The 18787-nt window shown below is 43.9% G+C and overlaps 1 protein-coding gene across 5 annotated transcripts in view; it reads left to right on the plus strand.

Moving 5' to 3' along the window:
- The window catches only part of L3MBTL2 (L3MBTL histone methyl-lysine binding protein 2), a 331885-nt gene that overhangs the window by 166132 nt on the left and 146966 nt on the right, over positions 1–18787 (plus strand). For all 5 annotated transcript variants that reach the window (XM_075321932.1, XM_075321928.1, XM_075321933.1 and 2 more), the window contains one exon: positions 8708–8842. In XM_075321932.1, the coding sequence (XP_075178047.1) occupies positions 8708–8842 (135 nt within the window). The remainder of the gene's footprint in view (positions 1–8707; positions 8843–18787) is intronic.

Consider the following 18787-nt stretch of genomic DNA (forward strand, 5'->3'; position numbering starts at 1 on the left):
TGTGTGTGTGTGTGTGTGTGTGTGTGTGTGTGTCCGCTGAAGGAATCCGCACTGTCACATTTACAATCACGAAATTTTGCACAGACGCCTCATGTGACTCATGGAACGTCTGACTATTTTTGAACGAGAAAATTTAACCCCGCAGTTTACAGTGAGTCTCCAAAATCCTGCCTCAATGTATCTGAATGGAGCGGGGAGATACAGACTATTAATAGCAACTGTCAGTGGTTGCTATAGGAACAAAATAAATTGTTAGTATTAAAGCCGATGTGTGAGGTAATAAGATGGGGAGACGGATAGAGAGATACAGAAGAAGACAGACAGACAAGGAAAGAGACAGGGATAGAGACAGAGACAGCCGGGCAAAGATACAGCCATGGAAGAAGACCGACGGGGAACGAGACAGACAGAGAGACAGACACAGAGAAAGAGACAGACAGACAGATACAGAGACAGACATAGAAACTGATACAGACAGAGACAGACAGAAACTTGAAGACAGGTAGTTACGATCACGGGCAACGCCCATGTACTACAGCTAGTATACCTATAACGATAAAAAACAGAAAAATTTTAAATTTTGCAGTGGGCTTTACATTTTTGCCAGACCTGTAATAAATAAATAAATAAATAAATAAATAATATATATATATATATATATATATATATATATATATATATATATATATATATATATATATTATATTTTACACACACACACATGTATCCAATATTATTTGGCTAAAAATAAATATTTTAAAAAAATTACGTGGCGCTCAGCCGTTTTTTTGATTGGCAGCGCAGATAAAGCGGACGTCTACGGGCTGCCAAACCCATCTGCCTGGCTTTAACTTGGCTGGCAATCAAGATATAGGAAAGCACATTAATTTATTTTTATTTAATTATTTTAATATATGTTTTACATTAAAAAAAAACGTGGACCCCTGCCATATTTGGATCGTCAGTCAGGTAAAGGGAAGCAGCTATGGGCTGGGATTCTCAACACTCCACAGCAGCCCCTGAAAATGGCGCACTGTTTCTTAGCGCCATGTCAAGGCACTTTACCCGGCCCGTCAAGTGGCCCAGGTGGCAGTGGCACGCTCGATAATAAAGGGGTTAGTAACATTTTTTTTATTCACACATGTTACTAAGCCCGTAATTCTTGTTGTCAGGCCAAATTAGAAATGGTCACTATGATTTTGTATCACAAAAAAAAAAAAAAAAAGACATTGGAATTTTTTATTAGTGGAAAAAACAAAAAATTATTAAAAAAACACCTTTTTTTTGCAAGATTGTTTGCAAAGTGTAAATTAATGAGAAAAATAAACTTTAATAAATTTTCAAAATGGCTGCACTTCCTGGCGGTGTAATTGTAGAAGGCTTGAGTGGTGGAGACTTAGCTGTGATGGAGTCAGGGCAGAGTCTCAAGGAACCCGATACTTTTTCCAGTGTGTGGCCATGAAAATCTTAGTGGCGAACATGGCCGTGTATCAGATCCCTACGATCACATATTGATGTATTATACTAAGGATACACCATCAATATAACAATATTGCTCTAAACATTTATTGTTACAGAATCTAATCTCCAATCCTCTAATGATTGCAGGGATTATCACAACTTGAGCTACTCTGGGACTTATTGTGCAGTTGAGAGTGGAGAAAGTGTGTCCCATGCAGCACAAGTAACTGTGGATTTCGGCTAAGTTCACACACTGCGTCGTTTAATTTAAGCGGCGTTTTTGTGCTTTTTTTTTGCGTCAAAAAACGCACAAAAAAGCATCCGTGGCAAACAGACGCGTTTTTTCCGTGTTTTGGTGCGTTTTTTGCTCTGTGTTTTTGTTTTTTTTTTATTTCAGAGAGATTGTTGAAAGAAAAAAAAAAAGAAAAAAGGTCTGAAGTAATTTCCTTCTTCAATATGTTCTTCATTCTCCACTAGTGTATGCAGGACAGCATACAGCTGCAGAACTACAGGGCTCAGCATGCTCTATCCAGCACTGTATGCTGGAGGGAGAGGCAGGGGGAGCAGAACTACAAGGCTCAGCATCCTCCATTCACCAGTGTATGCAGGAGAGTAGACAGCAGCTGCAGAACTACAAGGCTCATCATCCTCTATTCACTAGTGTATGCAGGAGAGCAGACAGCAGCTGCGGAACTACAAGGCTCAGCATCCTCCATTCACTAGTGTATGCAGGAGAGCAGACAGCAGCTGCAGAACTACAAGGCTCAGCATACTCCATCCAGGACTGTATGCAGTTTTTTGCCCCAAAAGAAAAAAATAAAATGACATGGGCTTCGCCATATTTTTGTATGCTAGCCGGGTACAGCAGGTAGGTACGGGCTGTCCCCAACCCCCAGCTGCCTATTTGTACCCGGCTGGGAACCAAAAATATAGAGAAGCCCTTTTTTTTTTTTTTAATTATTTCATGAATTTCATGAAATAATTAGAAAAAAAAAATAACGTGAGCTTCGCCTAATTTTTGTGTCCAGCAGGTTACAACTAGGCAGCTGGGGATTGGAATCCACAGTGCAGGGTGCCCAAGCTTTCTGGGCACCCCCACTGCGAATTGCAGTCTGCAGCCACCCCAGAAAATGGCGCTTTCATAGAAGCGCCATATTCTGGCGCTGTATCCAACTCTACCAGCTGCCCTGATGCCGGGTGGCTAGCTGGGTAATAATGGAGTTAGGGCTAGCTGTATATTATCAGCTAGCCCTAAGCCAGAAATTCTTGGTGTCACGCCAATATTAGACATGGCCACCATGAATTTCTAGTAATGATAAAAAAAAAACAAACAACACACAGAAAAATATTTTTATTAGAAATAAAACACAACACAATTAGTGACTCCATCTTTATTGAAATAAAGCACCCCCCTCCGCAGTAATCCTGGGTTAGGGTTCCGCGCCGTCCAATCCGGATCCAATATCATCTGATCGGTTTGCTGGAAGGAAAAGCGATCAGATGATGTGTCAGGTTAAACTACGTGAATCACATGACACATCAGCTGATTTTATAAAAGCCGATTATACAATCAGCTGATGCATCAGTAGAAAAAAAAAAAAATAAATACATACTCACTTATGTGCTGATTACCGGCAGCTCCTGGAGCGATCGATTGGACAGGAGTCTGATCCTGTCCCATCGCTGCAGGAGCTGCCGGTAATCAGCTGATGAATTCCCCTGACGGCAGTATCAGTTGATAGCCGGCCGGGCGCGAAAAAGCCGGCAACACCGCGAGAATCTATCAGCTGATGCGTCAGGTGACTGCATCAGGTGATCCACCGCTAGGTCCTGCAAGCTTCGTACGTGCCCCGGGGAGACTGCACACAGCCAGAGCGGCGGTACCGAGACAGGGGCTGGGAGCGGACATGGCACCGTGACCCTGCAGACAGGTGAGTATGACATTTTTTTTTTCTACTGTTCACTTTGGTTTTCGCCGCTGCCTCCACCTACCGCCCAGACATGGCGCCGCACGGAGCTGACATGGCACCGGGCGGGTTTTGGAGGCAGCGGTGACGGTACTGGGAGGATTCATGCTTCTGTGTTTACCAACAGAAGGAATCCTCTTCCTGTACACGTCACTGTAGTACCCACCCCTTGCGTTTTATAGCTGCGTTTTTAGTCATAGAAACGCGGCTATATGCGTTTTTCATTGCGTTGTTAAACATCTCATTGAACTGAATGGGTGAAAAACGCAGTGAAAAACGCAGAAATAATTGACATGCTGCATTTTTGTGGTCACCACAAAAACACAGCTCCAAAAAAACGCTGTGTGCGGACAGCACTTATGAAAACCCATAGACATTGCTGGGGAAGCAATGTCACTGCGTTTTCAGCACAAAAACGTGGTAAAAAACGCCGCTAAAAACGCCTAGTGCGCACAAGGCCATAGACTTTACTCGGGAAGCAAAGTCATGCAGTTTTCTGAGTAAAAACGCACCAGAAAAACGCGCAAAAACGCCACAAAAAACGCACGCAGGTGACAGAGCAGAGCAAGTTGGTGACATGCTCTGCTCTGACACATAGTGTGCTGCATGTCACTGTATCCACTCTGAGACTTGTTGTGCAGGTGACTGGATGCTACATGTCACTAACTGTCTCCACTCTGGGACTTGTTGTGCAGGTGAGAGTGTATACAGTTGGTACTATGCAGCAGAAATCACAGAGTGGGGCAGTTAGTGACATGTATCATCCGGTCACCTGCACAACAAGTCCCAGAGTGGAGACAGACAGTGACATGCAGCACACTATGTGTCAGAGCAGAGCATGTCACTAAGGCTACTTTCACACATCCGGTTTGAGCCGTGCGGCTCAATCCGGCTGTGAAACCTATGCGGCGAAAACACCGCATCCTTTGCATAAGTTTTTACATGCGGTCGGTCCGGTTTTTTCCGGTTGCGGCACGCTACTGAGCATGCGCAGTGGAAAAAAACGCATGCGGCGGCCGGATGCGTTTTTTTCCGCATCGCGCCGCATCCGGCATCCATAGGCATGCATTGAAAATGCGCCACAGCGGCCGGATGCGGCGCGATGCGGTTTTTTTTGCCGGAGCAAAAAACGTTGCAGGGAACGTTCTATCCGGCCGCCGCATCGGCTAAATCTGCCGCATGCGGCAAAAACCGGACCGAACACAAGCCCCCGCGGGACAATACGGCACTAATGTAAGTCTATGCAAAAAAACGCAACCGGCGTTACAAAAGCCGGTTGCGGTTTTTCTGCAGAACGCCGTATTGTGCCGCAGAGCAAAATCAGGCTACTTTCACACATCTGAACTGTCTCCACTCTGGGACTTGTTGTGCATGTGACTGGATGATACATGTCACTAACTGTCTCCACTCTGGGACTTGTTGTGCAGGTGAGAGTGTATACAGTTGGTACTATGCAGCAGAAATCACAGAGTGGGGCAGTTAGTGACATGTATCATCCGGTCACCTGCACAACAAGTCCCAGAGTGGAGACAGATAGTGACATGCAGCACACTATGTGTCAGAGCAGAGCATGTCACTGTCTCCACTCTGGGACTTGTTGTGCAGGTGACCGGATGCTACATGTCACTAACTGTCTCCACTGTGGGACTTGTTGTGCAGGTGACAGAGTGGAGCAGATTGGTCCCATGCAGCGTCCGGTCATCTGTACTGCTGGTGGGATTATATGATCACACTACCGACACCGCCCACTCTCCTGACAGCTGAGCACAGCGGGCGGGTGGACAGTGTGATCACATACTTGCGTGACAGGGGGGATTTCAGTGGAGGAAACCCCCCCTGTACTCCACACTGGAGCCCGTACCTTCCACAGCTGACGGATGGTAAGCGCGCGCTCTGCCTTCACCGCTCCACACTAAAAGCTCTCCGGCTCCTCCCCTCGATGCTGGGTTGTGACGTGCGGTAGTCACCGCCCACAGCCCAGTCAATCAGTGTGAGTGGCGCCGGCATCCTCTGACGTACCCATCTAGTTTGAGAGCCCGGAAGTGCCGGGACGTCAGAGGATGCTGGCGGCCACAGCTCCAGGGGGTCATGTGACAGGCACTGAGCGTGCAGGATAGCGCCGCTCAGTGCCAGAACTGGAAACAGAAGCCAATGCAGAAGATGCAGACAATGGTAAGTGACAATCATTGGGGAAAAAAAAAAATGGGTGAACCACCCCTTTAATGCTTTACATGTAAATGTGTGGAGCGAGCTGTCACTCAAGGATAAGTGGGTGTGATTACACTGTGTGGAGATGAGGCTGTCTGTTTTTATGGAATTGCGCAGATATGAAGAACTGATTGGATGCACAGAGGTTGGAACACATTGTGTGTGTGTTTTTTTTTTTTTTTGTGTTTACATTACTGGGTTAGGAATGGGATTGTCTGATGGACACCTAATCATTACTAACACCAGGGCTTGATGCAAGCAGTCACAGCTGACATCAACCCTAAAAACCATTATCTTGATTGCCACTACTTCAGGGCAGTCGGGAATAGCCAAGGTGAAGTGCCAGAATTGGTGCAACTTATGTTATGTGCCACTTATGAGATGGCTGCGGGCTACTATTTTTAGGCTGGTAAGAGCCTAGTAACCATGGACCTCCCCAGCCTGATATCAGCCCCCAGCTATCTGCTTTATCTTTGATAGTTATCAAAAAGGGGGAGACGACCCCATGTTGTTTTTGCAATTAGATTTTAGGGTAAGTTCACACAGTGCGTTTTTCGTGGCGTTTTTGCGCAGTTTTCGGGTGCGTTTTTGCTTGGAAAACTGCATGACTTTGCTTCCCCAGCAAAGTCTGAGTTTTCATTTTTGCTGTCTGCACACAGCGTTTTTTTTCAGCTGCGTTTTTGTGGTGCCACAAAAACGCAGCATGTCAATTATTCCCGCATTTTTCACTGCGCTTTTCATCCATTGAGTGCAATGGGATGTTGAAAGATGCAATGAGAAACGCAAATAGGTGCGTTTTGGTGCGTTTCTAAGACCAAAAACGCAGCTATAAACGCAGTAGGTGGGTAGTAAAGTGACATGTACAGGAAGAGGATTCCTTCTGTCAGTAAACACAGAAGCGTGAATCCTCCCGGTACCGTCACCGCCACTTCCACCTCCAGTCCTGTGCATATTAGCTGCCGTGCGGCGTCCTGTACGGGCAGGAGGTGGAAGCGGCTGCGAAATCAAAAGTGAACAGTAGAAAAAAAAAATGTCATACTCACCTGTCTGCAGACTCTCGATGCCATGCCCGCTCCCATCTCCTTCCGGTACCGCCGCTCCGGGTGTGTGCAGTCTCCCCGGGTACGTATGCCTGCAGGATGCAGGACCTTTCGATGGATCACCTGAGGCAGTCACCTGACGCATCAGCTGATCGTAAGTCTCGGGGTGACGCGGGCTGCCGGCCGGTTTAACCTATCAGCGGATGCGTCAGGAGACTTCATCCCTGATTACCGGCAGCTCCTGCAGCGATCAGACGGGACCAAACTCCGCTCCAGGAGCTGCCGGTAATAAGCACATGAGTATTTTTTTTTTTTTTACACCGATGCATCATCTGATTGTATAAACTGCTTTTATACAATCAGCTGATGTGTGATGTGATTCAGGCACTTGAACCTGACATATCATCTGATCACTTTGCCTTCCAGCAAACCGATCAGATGATATTGGATGTCGCGGGACCCTTGACCCAGGATTACTGTGGAGGGGGTTTCTTTATTTCAATAAAGATGGAGTCACTAATTGTGTTGTGTTTTATTTCTAATAAAAATATTTTTCTGTGTGTTGTGTTTTTTTTATCTTTACTAGAAATTCATGGTGACCATGCCTAATATTGGCATGACACCATGAATTCCGGGCTTAGGGCCAGCTGATAATATACAGCTAGCCCTAACCCCATTATTACCCAGTGAGCCACCCGGCATCAGGGCAGCTGGAAGAGTTGGATACAGCGCCAGAAGATGGCGCTTCTATGAAAGCGCCATTTTCTGGGGTGGCTGCAGACTACAATTCGCAGCGGGGGTGCCCAGGAAGCATGGGCACCCTGCACTATGGATTCCAATCCCCAGCTGCCTAGTTGTACCCGGCTGGACACAAAAATTAGGCGAAGCTCACGTAATTTTTTTTTTTTTTTATTTTTTTTTTTTAATATTTCAGGAAATTCATGAAGTTAAAAAAAAAAAAAGGGCTTCTCTATATTTTTGGTTCCCAGCCGGGTACAAATAGGCAGCTGGGGGTTGGGGGCAGCCCGTACCTGCCTGCTGTACCTGGCTAGCATACAAAAATATGGCGAAGCCCACGTCATTTTTTTTTGTTGGGGGGGGGGGCAAAGAAATCCTGCATACAGTCCTGGAAGGAGGATGCTGAGCCTTGTAGGTCTGCTCCCCCTGACTCTCCCTCCAGCATACAGTCCTGGATGGAGCATGCTGAGCCTTGTAGTTCTGCAGCTGCGTCTGCTCTCCTGCATACACTATTGGATGGAGTATGCTGAGCCTTGTAGTTCTGCAGCTGTCGGCTCTCCTGCATACACTAGTGGAGAATGAAGAACATATTGAAGAAGGAAATGACATCAGACCTTTTTTTTTTTTTGGTTCACTGATAAAAAACGCATAAAGACGCAGTGGGCAAAAACGCAGCAAAAAACGCACCAAATCGCGGCAAAAACGCGTGCGTTTTTTGCCGCATTTTTTTGACGGGGGTGCGTTTATGTGCGGTTTTTGACACAAAAACGCAGCGTCAAAAAAAAACGCAGTGTGTGAACCTAGCCTTACAGCTATTAACTGAATATCTATCTATAAATGCAAATCTTTAACACCTAAACATTCATTTCAGTGTCACGCATTTTTTTCCAATATCTGTCATACGGATAGCACTCGTTTGACACATATGTACGCACATGGATGGTCAAAATGGTACGTACCACATGGACGTGCGAAGGGGTCCTTAGGGTGTTTCTAGGGATTCTCTGCATTCTGTTCGGATCTATTATCAATATCTCCTTGCTCCTAGAACATTTATTTATATATACATATATATATATATATATATATATCTATATCTATATCTATATATATATATATATATATATATATATAATGTATATGTGTGTGTATATATATATATATCTATCTATTATAAATTTCTTTTCTTTTCCGTATGAACCTTTTGTTAACAAAAAAAGTCTGAAAACCTTTTTTCTTCTACATTTCTCACTATTACAATTTATGACTATTACAATTTCTGTACCCACACAGGTTACAGGGCTTTACTGCAGTATGAAGGTTTTGAAGATGATCCTACGCATAACTACTGGTGCAATTTAGGAGCTGTGGACTTGCATCCCATCGGTTGGTGTGCAATCAATAGCAAAATCTTGGTGCCTCCGCATAGTAAGTAATGCTTTTTGTCATGTTCACATTTGTTTACTGCAGACCAGGGTTACGCTACCCACCTGAAGGCAGCATAAATTATGAAAGTGCCTGATTCCCAGTCCTGTTAGATCTATCTATCTATCTATCTATCTATCTATCTATCTATCTATCTATATCTATCTGTGCCTTGCCGTGCCATCAATAGATTGGTCTTAGTGTATATATTAAACACTATGGAAATCCCCACTCATAGTTCCACAAATACAGTGCATTGTGAAAATATTCGGCCCCCTTGAATTTTTCAACCTTTTCCCATATTTCAGGCTTCAAACATAAAGATAAAAATTTTAATTTTATGGGGAAGAATCAGCAAGTGGGACACTATTGTGAAGTTGAACGATATTTATTGCTTATTTTAAATTTTTGTAAAAAATAAAAAAAAAACTGAAATTTGGGGCATGCAATATTATTTGGTCCCTTTACTTTCAGTGCGGCAAACTCACTCCAGAAGTTAATTGAGGATCTCTGAGTCATCCAATGTTGTCCTAAATGACTGGTGATGATAAACATAATCCACCTGTGTGTAATAGTCTCCGTATAAATGCACCTGCTCTGTGATCATCTCAGTGTTCTGTTTTAAGCGCAGATAGCATCATGAAGACCAAGGAACACAACAGGCAGGTCCATGATTCTGTTGTGGAGAAGTTTAAAGCCGGATTTAGTTGCAAAAATTTTTCCAAAACTTTAAACATCCCAAGAAGCACTGTGCAAGCAATCATATTGAAATGGAAGGAGTATCATACCACTGCAAATCTACCAAGATCCAGCCGTCCATCCAAACTTTCATCTAAAACAAGGAGAAGACTGATCAGAGATGCAGCCAAGAGGCCCATGATCACTCTGGATGAACTGCAGAGATTTACAGCTGAGGTGGGAGAGTCTGTCCATAGGACAACAATCAGTCGTACACTGCACAAATCTGGCCTTTATGGAAGAGTGGCAAAGAGAGAGCCATTTCTCAAAGATATCCATAAAAAGTGTCATTTAAAGTTTGCCACAAGCCACCTGGGAGACACACCAAACATGTGGAAGAGGGTGCTCTGGTCTGATGAAACCAAAATCAAACTTTTTTTGGGAACATGCCAAACAATATGTTTGGCGTAAAACCAACAGAGCTCATCACCCTGAACACACCATCCCCACTGTCAAACGTGGTGGCAGCATCATGGTTTGGGCCTGCTTTTCTTCAGCAGGGACAGGGAAGATGGTTAAAATTGATGGGAAGATGGATGGCGCCAAATACAGGACCATTCTTGAAGAAAACCTGTTGGAGTCTGCTAAAGACCTGAGACTGGGATGGAGATTTGTCTTCCAACAAGACAATGATCCCAAACATAAAGCAAAATATACAATGGAATGGTTCACAAATAAATGTATTAAGGTGTTAGAATGGCCAAGTCAAAGTCCAGACCTGAATCCAACTTTCAGTCTCTCTCTTTCAGTTTCTCGATGTGCAAAACTGATAGAGACATACCCCAAGAGCTTGCAGCTGTAATCGCAGCAAAAGGTGGCGCTACAAAGTATTAAACTTAGGCCTGTTTCACACGTCAGTGATTCTGGTACGTTTGTGCTTTTTATTAAACGTACCAGAATCACTGACATACGCAGACCCATTATAATGAATGGGTCTGCTCACACGTCAGTGATTTATCATTGCCGGTGTCTCTGTGCGGCGTACCCGCGTGTGCGTGATTGCCGCACGGAGACATGTCCATTTTTTTCCGGCATCACTGATGTCCCACAGACCGCGCAGTGGTGTGGTCCGTGAAACACGTGCCAGAAAAAAACGTGCTTTTAAAATAAAAAACATTTTTACTCACCTGGCTTCAGCGGCGCTCTCTGCAGCCTGTTCTCACTGCTGCTTCTGAGCCGGCTCATTACTGTCGTGCATATTCACGATGCACGACACAGCCGACCCGGAAGCAGCTGCTGCGGGGGTCAGCGCCGGCCGGATGCTGCACCGCGGGAGCGATCAGCACCATGGAGAGCTGGAGCGCGCACAGGTGAGTTGATTTCTAAGTGTAATCACGGGCCACGGAGAACGGAGCCCGGATTGCACTTAGACAACCCACGTGTGCCGTAATTCACGGCACACAGAGGGACATGTGCGTGTTTTACACGCCAGTGAAAAACGTCAGTGTTTTTCACGGACGTGTGAAACGGGCCTTAAAGGGGACAAATAATATTGCACGCCCCAATTTAAAGCTTTTATATTTTTTGCAAAAATTTAAAATAAAAAATATCGTTCACTTTCACAATTGTGTCCCACTGTTGATTCTTTACCATAAAATTTTAAATGTTTAATTTTGTTTGAAGCCTGAAATGTGGGGAAAGGTTATAAAATTCTGTGTATATGTGTGTGTATGTATGTATGTATGTGTGTGTGTGTGTGTATATATATATATATATATATATATATATATATATATATATATATATATATATATATATATATATATATATATATATATATATATATATATATATAATATTTTGTTTTTGTGTAGTAGTTTTTATTAAATCACTGCATTGAAGCGAGTCAAACGTTATGTTATCTGGTATCCATGAGATGCACCGCCCTGTCCCCCCACCCCTCAGTGACTCTTCTTTTTTGCTCCTATAAACTGCATTGGGAGAAAGATGTGAATTTGGCAGTGGGTGAATATTGAGATCATTGTCTGGACTCCTCTTCCCGGTTTATGCTTCTGTAGAGATACAGTGATTTTTGAAAACTGTTTTCCCTAAAAAAAAAAAAAAAAAAAAAAACAAAAAAAAAAAAACTTTTTAAAAATGATCTGGTTATTGTAACATCTTTGTTCTTACCCACCCAGAGCTTCCAAATTTTTTACTAATCTGTTACTATTCTAATGATGTGTTGGTGTACGCGTAGTAAAGTATGCTGCAGCGCTGGATTAGTGCAGTGAGCGAGATTTTGTAGTAATACACAAGACCTTGCTCTATTACCGTGACTAGGGTCGTGGGGTGTTGCGGGATTTTGCATTTCATGCCAAGATCTCACAACCTGGAAGTTCATATCCCACTTTTGCTAGAAAGTTGGGTCCATTATTGGGACAATAGAGACCCATGTGACCACATTTGCTAAAAGGAGGTATTTAGAAAAATCGCCAGTCAGAGACTGCATATTCTTTTCTTAAATACAAATGTAAGCCCTATACTAATGATCGGTACGCTTAGTATATAGAAAGTATTATATAAATGTACTGTTAAGACCTATTCATCTGGTACCATTGCCTCCGTATTTTTTTGACTTTTAAAAAATAATGGAATGTAAGTAATCCCAATATTTTATGACTATGTACTGTACCCCTGCATTTAAAATTATATTTTGATATGTTTGTTATTTTAAAGCAAATCTGTCACCTCGGAAAACGCTATTTACTTGCAGATACACAGTTAGGTCCAGAAATATTTGGACAGTGACACAATTTTCGCGAGTTGGGCTCTGCATGCCACCACATTGGATTTGAAATGAAACCTCTACAACAGAATTCAAGTGCAGATTGTAACGTTTAATTTGAAGGTTTGAACAAAAATATCTGATAGAAATTGTAGGAATTGTACACATTTCTTTACAAACACTCCACATTTTAGGAGGTCAAAAGTAATTGGACAAATAAACCAAACCCAAACAAAATATTTTTATTTTCAATATTTTGTTGCGAATCCTTTGGAGGCAATCACTGCCTTAAGTCTGGAACCCATGGACATCCCCAAACGCTGGGTTTCCTCCTTCTTAATGCTTTGCCAGGCCTTTACAGCCGCAGCCTTCAGGTCTTGCTTGTTTGTGGGTCTTTCCGTCTTAAGTCTGGATTTGAGCAAGTGAAATGCATGCTCAATTGGGTTAAGATCTGGTGATTGACTTGGCCATTGCAGAATGTTCCACTTTTTTGCACTCATGAACTCCTGGGTAGCTTTGGCTGTATGCTTGGGGTCATTGTCCATCTGTACTATGAAGCGCCGTCCGATCAACTTTGCGGCATTTGGCTGAATCTGGGCTGAAAGTATATCCCGGTACACTTCAGAATTCATCCGGCTACTCTTGTCTGCTGTTATGTCATCAATAAACACAAGTGACCCAGTGCCATTGAAAGCCATGCATGCCCATGCCATCACGTTGCCTCCACCATGTTTTACAGAGGATGTGGTGTGCCTTGGATCATGTGCCGTTCCCTTTCTTCTCCAAACTTTTTTCTTCCCATTATTCTGGTACAGGTTGATCTTTGTCTCATCTGTCCATAGAATACTTTTCCAGAACTGAGCTGGCTTCATGAGGTGTTTTTCAGCAAATTTAACTCTGGCCTGTCTATTTTTGGAATTGATGAATGGTTTGCATCTAGATGTGAACCCTTTGTATTTACTTTCATGGAGTCTTCTCTTTACTGTTGACTTAGAGACAGATACACCTACTTCACTGAGAGTGTTCTGGACTTCAGTTGATGTTGTGAACGGGTTCTTCTTCAGCAAAGAAAGTATGCGGCGATCATCCACCACTGTTGTCATCCGTGGACGCCCAGGCCTTTTTGAGTTCCCAAGCTCACCAGTCAATTCCTTTTTTCTCAGAATGTACCCGACTGTTGATTTTGCTACTCCAAGCATGTCTGCTATCTCTCTGATGGATTTTTTCTTTTTTTCCAGCCTCAGCATGTTCTGCTTCACCTCAATTGAGAGTTCCTTAGACCGCATGTTGTCTGGTCACAGCAACAGCTTCCAAATGCAAAACCACACACCTGTAATCAACCCCAGACCTTTTAACTACTTAATTGATTACAGGTTAACGAGGGAGACGCCTTCAGAGTTAATTGCAGCCCTTAGAGTCCCTTGTCCAATTACTTTTGGTCCCTTGAAAAAGAGGAGGCTATGCATTACAGAGCTATGATTCCTAAACCCTTTCTCCGATTTGGATGTGAAAACTCTCATATTGCAGCTGGGAGTGTGCACTTTCAGCCCATATTATATATATAATTGTATTTCTGAACATGTTTTTGTAAACAGCTAAAATAACAAAACTTGTGTCACTGTCCAAATATTTCTGGCCCTGACTGTACGGTTAATTTGCAGGTAAATGGCGTTAGGCTGTGTGCACACGTTGCGTTTTTCTCGGTCACGTCATTGGGGGACACAGAACTTGGGATAGTCTGCTGCCACCTGGAGGCTGACAGATATATTACATAGAAGTATAAGTTAGCTCCTCCCTAGTTATTTCTCACTTGCCAGAGCCTGCCTTCTCAGTTCTTTTTTTTTGTTTTTGTTTTTTTTCTGTTAGTTGGAGGTAGTCTGTTCCAGACCCTTCTGACCTTTACTAATTTAGTCTTTATTTGTTTTCCCTTCAGAATTTCTAGGGTAACAGGGTGCAATTGAGGACTATGTTTCACCCACACTATGGCTGAGAGTACAGGATGTAAAAGCTCAGTCTGAATCCTCTCTCACCTTATTGTTCTGCGTATACTGCTCCCTGCTTACAGTCATCTACTTTGGGCACTTCACTGGTATCAGAAGAAGCTGTGCCTCCCCATCTAGGCTTGTGAGTTTACTGAGGCTGTCCAGGACAATTGCTACTATGTGGATTATTTGCCTGTTATCTCTGCCGCCCGGGGAGCTCTGTCTGTCTCCAGCAGCGAGTTATACCGTCCTTTTATTGCTTATCAATATTGTATACCTCGGCTGCACTCTACAGTGCTGGCCAAAAGAATTGGCACCCCTGCAATTCTGTCAGATAGTACTCAGTTTCTTCTTGAAAATGATTGCAATCACAAATTCTTTGGTATTATTATTTTCATTTAATTTGTCTTCAATGAAAAAAAAAAAAATGTCATAAAGCCAAATTTGATATAATTCCATACCAAACATAAAAAAGGGGGTGGACAAAAGTACTGGCACTGTTTGAAAAATGATGTGATGCTTCTCTAATTTGTGTAATTAACAGCACCTGTAACTTACCTGTGGCAACTAACAGGTGTTGGCAATAAGTAAATCAAACTTGCAGCCAGTTGACATGTATTAAAGTTATCATAAATAGCAAAGCAAAATTAGTATCAAAAAACTGTGGTGACAATTAAAATGTAACCTTTATTGGCTGATAGTTAAAAAATCATGAACCACACAACATAAATGGTTGTAAAACCAACCTATAAGAATGGAGCTGATGTTAAGCTCCTCCTATTACCAAGTTAGGACAAACTTCACACGGAAGGGGAAACTCCCCACCGTAATGATGATGATAAAGACAACAATCGAGAGTTATCTCACACAAATATGCAAAAATTGATATTTCAACAATAGTCAACAATGTTCAAATAAGCCGTTAGGCGAATCTTACTGTGAACTATATATAATGTAAGAAAAAGTTGTCCAATAAATAGAGGGGGGGGGCAAACCATTTTAGCCTCACATTACCCCTCAATTGGCAACAATCTGACCTGATGTGCTCTTAGACCTTCCAACGCGTTTCATAATTCGCTTATTCCTCAGGGGACTGTGGTAAAGTAAAAAGAGCTTCAGTAAACGGACTCCCAGCATGTAGTGTCCGGGCCTGGCATGGACACTATATGCTGGGAGTCCGTTTACTGAAGCTCTATTTATTGGACAACTTTTTCTTACATTATATATAGTCCAGGGATCGCTGGTAAGTCGTTGTGTGTGACTGGGCCTTTACTTTCCAGGGGTCTCGGTTGTTTGGTTCCAGGCTGGACAAGATTATTTCTGCCAGAGGTGGAAAGAGTACTCTTCTCCTTCACGTGAAGGCCATTAGGTAATTTAGAAGGCGCGGGGCGTTATAGCTCCATCCTTGTTGTCAATTTCCAGCCCCAGCAGTACCTACTTGCTCAAACAGACTCTGTGGATTCCAGGAAAACTAGGAGCGCTCCCTTTTCGACCTGTGCCTGCTGGTTTTCTGGAAACTGCAGCAAGCCTTCTGGCCTTCAGGGCAGCAAAGGGGCTGAGACATGACTGGTTGCCCCCACTTTAGGATATTTCCCTGGTGGACGGTAACCTCCTCCATTTTGAAGGAGTATGGTTGGGGGCTATCAGCAATCTTTTTTTTTTAAACTCGTTTTATTGAAGGTTAAGTATGGTATTACATCAGAAATCAAATCAGCAATTTGTACAGTCAGGATATGGGTAAACATTGGTTAACATCTAGAGTGATAATACATCAATAATCAAGTGAACGTCCTGTACTCTTAGGATGTCATTGAAACCGTAAATACTTCAGCTTTGTGTGCTCACAGGTTATATCGAACATGGGATAAAGAAGTCATAATGACCAGGCATATGCAAATTTGGTGTCGGGGACCGCGGTACCCTGCTGATACGTAACCTTATGATCTATGGATTTCCCCTTCCATAGCACTGGAATGATGATAAATTATTACTACGACAGCAGTGTCTGTAGGTTATTAGCCAGGGAACCGGGTGAGCCCCCATTCAAGGGCGAACCCAACAATCTGCCTCATATCTTATCAAATTTATTTAAAGAACCTCTCGTCTTAAATACAAATTGTTCTAGCGGGATTATAGCATTTACAAGAGCAATCCAAGAGGCCCTAGATGGGGGATGAGTACTCATCCAATTTAGTATAATGCCCTTCCGGGCCAAAAACGGGACCTTTTTTTAATAATAGGTTCTCATCTTGGGACCAAGAGTGTACATCTACCACACCAAACAGGCACAGAATCGGGCTCATAGGAACCGATTTTTCTAGTATGGAGGAAAGAGCCGCTATAACCTCACCCCAATAAGAGTGAATGATCCGGCATTCCCATATCATATGCCAGAAATCTGCGCCATCTCTCGCACACCTCGGACAACCCTCCCCCACCGACTTGTTTATCTTTTTTAGTCTCTGGGGAGTGATATAACTCTGGTGTATTATGTATAGTTGGATCAGTCTCTTGTTAATTTCAGGAGAGACCAAAGTGTGGGATTCGACGATGTCGTCCCAAATAACATAATCTATTTCAGGAATCCTGGCTCTCCATTTATCCCGGACAGAAAGAGGGTTATTCATGGCTTTTGCCCGAATGAGAGAGGGGTATAGTTTGGAGATAAGACCGCCAGGGCCTTGTGATCTAATAATTCCAATGATTGGAAATGTAGAGAATCTAACCCCACAACCAGAGAACTGAGCCCGAAAGGCGTGCCTGATCTGGAGGTACTGAAACCCATGGAATTCCGGCAATTCGAATTCCGCTTGCAGCTGCGCAAAAGGGCGGAGTTCACCATCACGGACAATTGAGCTCAGGGAAACTATTCAGCGATTCCTCCATTCACCAAAGCCCGGCAACCCACAAAAGTGCGGAAGGTCCAGGTTACCCCATAAGGGGGTCTCAATCGGAACATCATGGAATCCGAATATGGCTTTGGCCTCTTTCCAAATCCTGGTCCCCAGTTTGTGTATCGGGAGGATACGACCCTCAGGGGCTCTTTTGTAGTCTGTCAATAGGGGCCATAGGAGATCCACACCCGTGAACTCTGCCAAAAATCCCTCCGGAGAACCTATCACCCCATGTAGTGTCCATTGACCCAGATATTTCAGTTGTCCGGCCAGGTAGTATATATAAAGATCCGGAAGGGCCATACCCCCCAGGTCTTTGGGCCTCTGTAATTTGGCCAATTGGACTTTCGATCTGGAAGCGCCCCCAGACAAAGGTAATCATTAAAGAATCCAAAGTCCGAAAGAAGGAGCGGGGAATCTGCACAAATACATGCTGGGTAATGTAGAGACACTTTGGTTGTACTATCATTTTGAAAAGATTAATCCTTCCCGCCACTGAAAGCGGGAGCTGGCTCCATCTATTAAATTTCTCCCCGAGGTGTGACAAAAGAGGGGCGATATTTCTTGCTATCCTCTCCGAAGGGCTTTTCGTCAGTATAATCCCCAGGTATTTAAAGTGATCCACCACAGGAATCCTACATATGTAAGTGTTCGCCGTTTCCTCTCCGTCCCGGGACAAAAAGAGGAGGTACGCCTTTGACCAGTTTATTGCCAGGCCCGAGTACTCCCCGAATTGGTCAATAAGCTCTACAGCCCTGGGTATGGAGGAATCCGGATCAGATGCAAACAATAACAAGTCGTCTGCGTACAGAGACAGACGTTGATCTCCCTTACGGTGCTTCACTCCTTGGTAAATTGGGTCCGCCCGAATGCGCACCGCCAGCGGCTCCATGGCTAGGGCAAACAGGAGAGGGGATAGGGGGCATCCCTGTCTGGTTCCCCTCCCCAGGGAGAAGGTTTCTGACACTCCGCCACCCACCTGGATGTTAGCTGACGGTGCTTTATATATAATCTCAATCCATCTGATGAATTAGTTGCCGAAATCAAATGCCCGCAGCACCTCCAGCAGGTATGGCCATTCTATCGAAACAAAGGCCTTGGCCGCATCCAGTGAGACCAGAGCCCAATCCTTCTCTAACTTGGTACCCATCTGTAAGATCACCTGCGCCCTCCTCAGGTTATCCGAGGTACTCCTACCCGGAATGAATCCAGACTGGTCTTCATGTATTATGGAGGAGATCACTTGAAGTCTAGTTGCCAATATTTTGGTGAGAATTTTATAGTCCGAATTCAACAAGGAGATCGGTCTGTACGAGCCACAATCCAGTGGGTCCTTGTCTGGTTTCAGTAGCAGAACGATGGTAGCCTCATAGAAAGTCAGGCAACCGTCCCTTGCAGAACGAAGCCTCAACCGTTTCCAGGAGGGCTGGAGCAAGCCCCCCCCTTATATTTATCAAATATTTCAATCGGGAGTCCGTCAGGACCGGACGCCCTACCTTTTATTAAGTGCCCCAATCGCTTCCACCATCTCCTCCATACTAATGGATTCATCCAAGGCCGATCTCTGAGCCGACGTCCTATCAGCGATATTTAGGTCAGGGAAGTCGTG

Source organism: Anomaloglossus baeobatrachus, chromosome 8, assembly GCF_048569485.1.
Source record: "Anomaloglossus baeobatrachus isolate aAnoBae1 chromosome 8, aAnoBae1.hap1, whole genome shotgun sequence".
NCBI lineage: Eukaryota > Metazoa > Chordata > Amphibia > Anura > Aromobatidae > Anomaloglossus > Anomaloglossus baeobatrachus.